A 9,529-nucleotide genomic window follows, 5' to 3' on the forward strand; every position below is an offset into this window, starting at 1 on the left:
GGGCTCTGTGCTGACAGCTCAGAGCCTGGAGCCTGCTTCGGATTCTGTGTCTCCCTCTCTCTGCCCCTTCTCCGCTCATGCTCTGTCTCTCTCTGTCTCTCAAAAATGAATAAACCTTAAAAAAATTTTTCTTTAATTTAAAAAAACAACCCCCAATGAAATGCCGTTATGCATTCATAAGAATGACTAAAGTTTTAAAAAAATGATAAAATCAATTTTGGTGTGAATGTAGAATAGCTGAAATTATCACTGTACTTCATCATGTACACAAATACTTTAGAAAGCTGTTTGGCCATAGCTAATAAAATTGAACCTATGTATACTCTATGATGCAGGAATTCCACTCATATACCCAACATAACTGCATGTCACAGTTGCACAAATACATGTACAAAAATGTTTAAAGCAGCATTGTCCAGAGTTTGAAAGTAGAAACAACCCAGAGCACCTTGCTGGCTCAGACCTTGGGACACTCAGTTAAACATCTGACTTCGATCTAAATCATGATCTCACCGATCCCAAGTTCAAGCCCCTTGTCAGGCTCTCTGCTGAGAGCTCGGAGCCTGGAGCCTGTTTCAGATTCTGTGTGTCCCTCTCTCTCTCTGCCTCTCCCCTGGTCATATTGTGTCTCTCTCAAAAATAAATAAACAACAACAAAAAAAAAAAATTGAGGGGCGCCTGGGTGGCTCAGTTGGTTAATCTTCTGACTTCAACTCAGTTCATGATTTCACAGTTCATGGGTTCAAGCCCCGCATCGGGCTCTGTGCTGATAGCTCAGAGCCTGGAGCCTGCTCCAGATTCTGTGTCTCCCTCTCTCTCAAAAATAAATAAACATTGGGATGCCTGGGTGGCTCAGTCAGTTAAGCGTCCGACTTCGACTCAGGTCGTGATCTCCCAGTTTGTGAGTTTGTGAGTTCGAGCCCCGGGTCGGGCTGTGTGCTGATAGCTCAGAGCCTGCTTTGGATTCTGTGTCTCCGTCTCTCTTTGCCCCTCCCCCGTTTGTGCTCTGTCTACCAAAAATAAATAAAAAATGTTTTAAAAAAATTTTTTAAATAAATAAACATTAAAAAAAAACAACCCAGGGGCGCCTGGGTGGCGCAGTCGGTTAAGCGTCCAACTTCAGCCAGGTCACGATCTCGCGGTTCGTGAGTTCGAGCCCCGCGTCGGGCTCTGGGCTGATGGCTCAGAGCCTGGAGCCTGTTTCCGATTCTGTGTCTCCCTCTCTCTCTGCCCCTCCCCCGTTCATGCTCTGTCTCTCTCTGTCCCAAAAATAAATAAACGTTGAAAAAAAAAAAATTAAAAAAAAAAAAAACCCAGATGTCAGTCAGCAGTGAAACATTTAAATAAGTTGAGTAAGATAATAAGATAATGGTTATCTTCACCCTGTAATGTTAAAAGTGAAAGTAATGTGGAAGGGATGAAAAAAGATGCTAGAATAAAGTAAATTTTTCCAAAAAAAAAAAAAAGTTGATGTATATAATCAGACAAGGGAATATTATATTCCAACAAGGGAAATGAATGAAACACAGGTATAGGCAGCAATATGGATGAATTTAGAAAAAAAAATTTGAGCAAGAAAAGAATATGTAGATTCTGTAGAATATGTAGAGTATGATTACGTTTTTATAGAACTCAAAAGAAGACAAAGGTAATCTATGATTTTAAAAATCAGGATCGCTTTTACATTTGGGGAAGAAGAAGAGAGAGTGAATGAGATGGGCATCAGGAATATTATGGCATGTTATAAAACTATTTTTTTATTTTTTATTTTGGAGTAGTTACAGGGTATGTACAGGGCGTTGTGTTTGTTATTTTTTTAAATTTTTATTTATATTATTGCTTTTTCATTTTGGATTTGGTATAGGATGTGTTCAATTTGCCATAACTCTTCCAGCTATACAGTTATGATTAGTGCAGTTTTCTTTGTGTTGTGTGCTAATACAAAATTTATTATTATTTTCTAATCATATTGACATCCTAGCCTATGAAGAAAGAATGGTAACAGCATGATGGTTTCAAATTACTGAATACACCTGGGTTTTTCAGTTTTTTTGATGGTTAGTTTTAGTGCAAAGAAACATTTTTTCCCATTAAAAACAAAAATTCTTTATTTTCTATCCTAAAAGTATGATTTCTTGTCTAGGATCCACAATAAACTTATTATAGTGTCAAACTGTATTTTATTGTGCACATAGTGAGCGATTAAATGACTAAGGCACTGTACTACCAAAGTCTAGTCAGAAGTCAGTAGTCCACATCAAGCAGAGCATTGTGCTTAGAACATCAGAAGAATCAGACAAACATGTTTGACAGATCTTGTGTATAACTCCTATCTCTCCCTGATGCACCCTCTTATCCCCCCAAAAATACTTAAGTATTTCAAAGATATTTCAAGGCTTGATGAACTATAGTGCTCTTAGAAGAAACATAAAGGTGGTGGTATAATAGCAGATTGCGGTGATCGTTTGTATGCATAGAAACTAATACAGTGTACCATAGAATTGCTCTTGCCTGTCCCCATGCCAGAGAAATGCAAAGAGCTCAGAGATGTTCCTTTCACAAGACTTGAAAACAATTCAGAAATTGTAAAGAAATAATCATCGGTTGAGTTCTATAATGCTGACTTAAGATTCTCCCTAAAATAGCTGAAATGGTGAAAAAAATATATGGAGATGGTTAGGTATGAGATTATCTTGTATTGCCAAGGAAAAAAGTAATACGAGGGGAAATCTTTGTGACAGTTAGTTTGTCTTGTTAGGTGGTAATTAGCATTACAAGATGATCTGCTTTTTAAAATTATTGCTAAAATATTCTGTGTAAAACGGTTTTGCCCTCTGCATGGAGCACTCCATTCCCTCCGCCTTTTTTTTGCCTGTTTCAGAACCTCAACCAGAAAAGCCTGTGCTGACCCTTTCCCCAATATATAGTTGGTTCCCTATTATTCTTATAGAGCACCTTCCCTTTTTCTTCAAGGTACTTATCATAATTGAAATTATTTTATTTATGGTTATTTGATTGGTGTTGTTCTCATCCACTAAATTTTAAGCTTCATGGGGGCAGCAACTATGTCTTCTGTGTTCACCAGTTTCAACCTCCTGTTCCTAGCACTGCATAAACATTCAATAAGTATTTGTAGAATAACTGAACCAACAGAGTGTTTGACACTACAACTAAATATTTCATTTGGTGATCATTCTATGCCTGAGAAATTGGGCTAATTTCTACTTGTATTTCTGTCTAGAATGTAGCAGATCAGATTGCATTTCAAGTTGCTGGTGGATTAACAGCCCTTGAACACATTCTTCAAGTAGTAGTCCCAACCACAAATGTGAACACAGCCTCACGAATTCCTCTTAAGTAAGTATAGTTTTTTAATCTGTCTTTCACGTTTCATTTGTGAGTCATTTCTGCTCTATGGTTTCCATATGGGGGACCACAAGAAACTTGTATGTGTATTCAGGCTTGAATAGCAAAAGCTTACACTCCCCATTAGGGAGAAAAACAGAGGTGCTCGACTTCACTTACAAAACTCAAATCGAGCCTAAAAGCCTTAAAAAGGAAATCTCCTTGGTCTATGACCTTCTCTAATCCTAAAACAAGAAGAATGGATGAACTCCTGGGCAGCTTTAACTGCTTACATAAATTGAACAGAACTGAATAGTAGTAGCAAAAAGGTAGTACAAGAAGAGGTAAGTACATTAACAAAGGCCTGAGCTGTGAAACTTGAAGAAATCCCTAACATACAGGAAGATTAGTCTGAAGCCAAGACTGCCATTGTCTAGAGTCCTGGCCAAATAGCTGGCAACTGAATTGCAGTTCAGTCTTTAACTGCAAATTGCTCTTTGTCATATGGATCCTGCACAAGCTTTGGACCCAAGATCTGCTTTCCTCTTCTCTCAAGTCACTCTGTGATCCCTGGCCGCCTGGGATTTAGTAGCAGACAGCTTGATTTCAGAAGTACTACATTCTGGAGGGGTAGCATGCACGGTTTCTGGATATTTTGTGGAGACTCTTATTTACAGAGTTTAAATGAGAAGTTTTGATAAAAGTTTACTTGTATCACTGAGAAAACTTAAATATTTAGTTGGCCCAACAAAAGTGAGTGATTTATTTGTCCACTGGATACTACAGAAATTGCAAGAATACATCATCTTTTCTCCTGAGAGACATTTTGGTAAAATAAAAATAGCACTGGCTTTGGAGTTGGACAAACCTGGATTCCGGTTTTACCTGTGCCAGTGACCAGCTGGGAGAATTGGGGCAAGTGCCTTATTCTTGTGGCATCTGTTTCCTCATTTGGTTACTCAGGGGTAGTCATATGCACCTCATAGTGCTACTCTGGGGATTGGATGAAATTACGTATGTGAGAGTTTTTGTCAACCTCACAGTGTTATATAAATGTTAGGTAACAGTTTTTAAGTAGTAGTTTTGCCTGCTTTAAGACAGTGTTATATTATCTCTTCGAAATGATACATTTCTAAGAACAAACTGATAGTGAAGTTAGTTTAGGTTCCTTTGCTCTACTGACAAAGTAGAGATTAATAAAAGAAGCTATAGGTATCCTTTGAGTCAGGATATCTTTCTGTGTAGCAGAAAGTTCTACATCAGTCAGATATAGCACGCATGGAGGTTTTCTAACCCAGGATAGTTGATATTTCTTATCAAAATGGACTTTAGTGACAGTGTGTTGTTATCACTCAGTGTTTGTTAATTGACAGGGAGAGAGGAAATAAATTTGAGATAAGAAAGGAAATGGCAGGGGCGCCTGGGTGGCTTAAGTGTCTGACTTCGGCTCAGGTCATGATCTTGCAGTTCGTGAGTTCAAGCCCCATGTCGGGCTCTGTGCTGACAGCTGGGAGCTGAGGCCTGCTTCAGATTCTGTCTTCTCTCTCGATCTCTGCCCATCCCCCACTCGTACTCCATCTCTGTCTCTCAAAAATAAATGAACATTAAAAAAAAATTTTTTTTTTAAAAAGAAAGGAAATGGCATTTGATTCTTTGGGACGGGGCTTTGATAACTGTTAATCATTCATATTGTTCATCTTAAGTGCACCTGTAGGGGCACCTGGGTGGCTCAGTCAAGTAACTGTCTAACTCTTGTTTTCTTTTTTTTTCTTTTTAAATTTTTTTTAATGTTTATTTATTTTTGAAGGAGAGATAGACAGAGAATGAGGAGGGGAAGGGTCAGAGAGAGAGGGACACACAGAATCCAGAGGGGCTCCAGGCTCTGAGCTGTCAGCACAGAGCCCAATGTGGCACTAGAACTCAACGAGCTATGAGATCATGACCTGAGCTGAAGTCGGATGCTTAACTGACTGAGCCACCCAGGCACCCCTGACTCTTGATTTCCACCCAGGTCATGATCTTGCAGTTCATAAGATCGAGCCCAGTGTCAGGCTCACTCTCTTGCTCTCTCTCTCTCTGTCTCGCAAATGAAATAAATAAACATTAAAAAGAGTAAAATTAAATGCACCTATAGGTTTTTGTTTTGTCTTGTTTTGCTTTTTTTGGTTTTGTGGTAGGTTTAAACATGCATGAGACTGAGCTCTCTGGCTGGTAACTTAGATGCCTGTTTTACAAAAGCTACATTTGTCATTGTGGCAAAAAGCATGCTTTGGTGCTTATCTGTGCCTATCATTTTGGGAACAGAAGAAGTTTCCATACTTTCTAAAAAGACCTGAGCAAGAGTTAGTGCACCAACATTGGAAACAAGCTCTGGAATCTTGGGAGCCCAGCCCAGTACTCCTCTGATGGTCACCAGCTGACCACAGTGCCAGGATTGAGAGTTTGTTTCTTCATCTCACCTTAGGCCAATAGATTTGTGTGTTCATCCAGGCACTGCTTGCTAAGCGAGGCCAACACTCAGGGCAGTGGGCATCGAGCGGTGACTCTAAGATTCTCTTCTCCTGAGCACAGCTCAAGATCATGTTGACTTTCTAAACTAGCCTCCCTTCTCAGGGCTAGAGGATTAAGTGTAGGAGAGTGTTATGCTGCTTACTTAGAAAGGGGCAAGAGAAATGCCACAGCTGTGTGAGATTTAGTATGGACTCAGACACTCTGGTGGGCATGATGAGTCAGTGGCTTAACTCAGAAAGTGTTCTTTCTCATATTCCTTCCAACTACTATTCTGTACAAAACAGTTGTTTTGCTTTTGTTAGAACCAGGGAAAACCCATAGAATTGCTTGAATCCTTGCATCCTTGAGAGGACTTAGTTAGGATGTGGTATTCCAAAATCAACCTTCTTAACAAATGTGTTCCCATAAAATTGTTTTCAGTGCCAAGAAAGATCACCCTGAAACAAGGCAATTTTCATTTCATGTTTTATCTACTTTTGGGATTACTCATATTAATTTGCCTGTTAATTTTAATTGCAGAAAACAAGTACAAAAGAATGAATGAATATTCTAGCCTTTTCTTTGGTTTGGGCTAATAAGAATTGTTTATTACAGCTTTTAATATTTGAAAATAGATGGTAGTTTGTCATTTTCTTTGGACATAGAGAATGCCTCAAGTGATGTAAATAAGAAGGTAGATCTGATGTGATTAGAAGCTGTGGTCAAAGCTTTGTGTTGTGTTTTTATAACAGATTTACAGAGCAGCAATGATAATAGAAGGGAGAGTTGGTACTTACTGGCATTCTACATATCCAAACCCTTTTCAGGCAGCAATAGATGTTCATAATTCACAAAGAAACCCACATCCCCTTTCGGGCCATGATCACTAGGCTAAGTCATCCCCAGGTTGCCTTTCACTTCCTTGGTATTCCTATTTCTTGATACTCGTAGACAATGAAGGACCCAAATGGTTAACTCTCCAAGCCACTCTAGGTTGTTCAATGGAAAACTCACCAGGCCCCCTATTTCTTCTCTGTTAGCCGTGCTTATCTTCCTTAATTGCACCTCTGGACCCAATTTTTATATAGAAGTACTATAGTTTCATCAACACAGAACAATGCAGATGGTATAGTATAGCAAAAAATAAATAGGCTCTGGAGTCAGATCTGAGTTTAAATTCTCTGCTTTTCACTTATTACTTATATGACATTGGTCCAAATTGCTTGTTATAACAGAGCCTCAGTTAAATGGTAACACTACCTTGTTGAGTAGGACTTGTTGGCTGTTGTGAGAATTAAAAGTGTGTTTGTTTGTTAAGTGCCCTGTGCAAAGAAAGCACTTAGTTAATATCAGTGGGTTTTGTTGTGGTTGTTATGATGTTGACTTGATATTATCTTAATTAACTGAGCTTTAAATCCCCAACTCTGTGCCACTTTGGCTTCTAAAAAGCTATAATCTGTTTTTACTTGTGCATTTGTTTTTTCATCTTAAGCACAAACTTCATCCTGATAAATTTTAGTCTTGCCTGTCAAGATCCATTTTGGATCCTGATTTGACCTCTAACTTAGTGTCTTTTTCTTTAACTTTGTGTCAGACCTAAAGTTGATCTGTAGAATATATGCATCTTCATCTAAATCACTGAAAAAATATCCACCGGGTTAGGGAATAGTTCAGTTTAGCACTTTATTAATGAACTATCTTGTACTCCATTTATTGTATTGCCATCTCCCCAAATAGACTGTAATTCCTTGGGACCAGAAACCATAGTAAATACATTACTTTTATTTTTATAAAAACAACATTAGTGTAAATCATAATGGCATCTTAATAAATATCATTTGAATACATGAATTAATTATTTTTCCCTCGGATAGAAATCAAGCAGGAAAAGAGCTCACTGCATCGGGGCGCCTGGGTGGCTCAGTTGGTTCAGTGTCCGACTCTTCATTGCAACTCAGGTCATGATCTCATGGTTCATGAGATTGAGCCCCATGTCAGCATAGAGCTGACAGTGCAGAGCCTGCTTGAGATTCTCTCCCTGCCTCCCACCCTTGCTTGCTCATGTTCTGTCTCTCATTCAAAATAAAGAACTTAAAAAAAAAAAAAAAGAGCTTACTGCATCAAATACTTGACTCTGTGGATTTGAAATATGATCACATCTCAGCCAAAAAGGGTCCTTGATTTTGACCACTCTTTAGGAATTTTTTTAAATTTTGTCTTTAAATTTCTACGTATTTATAATTAAGTCAAGTATCTATAACTGCCACTTACTGAAAAAGCCAAATGGGGATGCTAGAACTGTACTCTTGGTCATCCTTACCACAGTTTTAGAATCACAGCACATTGGTATATTATGAGATGGTCCTGATTTTAAACTATGTTAAAAATAGATACTTCTCGCTGCTGTGTTCTTTATAAAGTAAACCTGTTTATTCATATCAAACAAATTAAGTTGTTTTCTTTTTTTTTTTTTTTTTGCTTTATGGTATATACATCTATGTATAATAAATTGGTCTTAGGTAAAACAGCAGTCACTGAATATAATAATAAAAGTAAATAAATTTAGAATGATGTGAGGTGGAGCTTTGCTTCCTAGGAAGATCATTTACAAGATACCACAAATTTATTCTCCAGAGTAAAATAAAATAAAACTTGTGATTTTGTGCAGTTTATTCACTTGGCAGTATTGCCTGTGCTTGATCCTTTGCGTTGGTAAGGAGACAGACCTTACTTAACATTACTGGGTATATCCTTAGTGCTGGTCACTCTGCTAGGGGCTTTGCATCCCTTCCCTATTTACTCCTCACAGTCACTAGCAGCCTCATCTGTGGCCTGCTACCAGAATGAGGGTCGACTGCCGTCATGTTTGGAACGTGACTGCACCCTGAAGGAGCCATAATATCCCTTTTGAAAGCATGTTTATTCATTCCAAATAGCAACAAGAATGTTCAGAATTGCTTTCCCATGATTATTGAGGTTTTGTCTCTAAAGGCTCCTGTTCCCTTTTCTTGGTCTTATGATACACAGTAGAGACTGGTGGAGTTCATCTTATAATGGAAAAGAGATATTCCTTTGTGTTCCAGAAGCAGGTAAATAATCTAGGGCTTCTAGGACTTTCAATCCTAATGACCAGGGGAAAAAACTATTTTCCAGGGAGTCCCTTCTTAGGATCAGTTATAAGCATGTGTGGACATGGGAATGGGACTGCCACATTTAGGAACCGTTCCAAATAGACCCTGTCCATAGGGAACTTAGAATCATAGAAAATGAGATGGATTAAACTCTAAGTATCATTACAGCCTGCTGTATTACCTTGGTGGAACAGGCACTCTGGTGGTATACACAAACTTCAGAAAAGGAATGTTTTGCTGCATATCCAGTGTCTGCAAACTTAGTTTCCTGAGATGCCTGGCCTCATGTGGTCTATAGCGTACTTCTTACTCTGGTCTCCTGACTCACTTGTCCGTTCTTTTGGGGGCTCATTTACTTTGCCTTTTTGTTTTGTTTTGGGTTTTTTTGTTGTTGTTGTTAAATTTGTTAAATCTTTGCCTTTCTCTTCAAGTTGCAACACAATCCACTTTTGGGATGAGCACTGGGTGTTGTATGGAAACCAATTTGACAATAAATTTCATATAAAAAAATAAATTAAATAAATAAATAAATAAATAAATAAATAAATAAATAAATAAATAAA

At 38.2% G+C, this 9,529-nt stretch overlaps 1 protein-coding gene across 1 annotated transcript in view; it reads left to right on the forward strand.

Annotated features, from left to right (window-relative positions):
* Positions 1 to 9,529, forward strand: part of SCAPER (S-phase cyclin A associated protein in the ER) — a 512,156-nt gene that overhangs the window by 339,886 nt on the left and 162,741 nt on the right. The window contains exon 22 of the mRNA XM_040492187.1: positions 3,242 to 3,357. Coding sequence (XP_040348121.1) covers positions 3,242 to 3,357 — 116 coding nt within the window. The remainder of the gene's footprint in view (positions 1 to 3,241; positions 3,358 to 9,529) is intronic.

The sequence above is a fragment of the Herpailurus yagouaroundi genome, unplaced genomic scaffold, assembly GCF_014898765.1.
Source record: "Herpailurus yagouaroundi ecotype Mexico unplaced genomic scaffold, PumYag 184, whole genome shotgun sequence".
Taxonomy (NCBI): domain Eukaryota; kingdom Metazoa; phylum Chordata; class Mammalia; order Carnivora; family Felidae; genus Herpailurus; species Herpailurus yagouaroundi.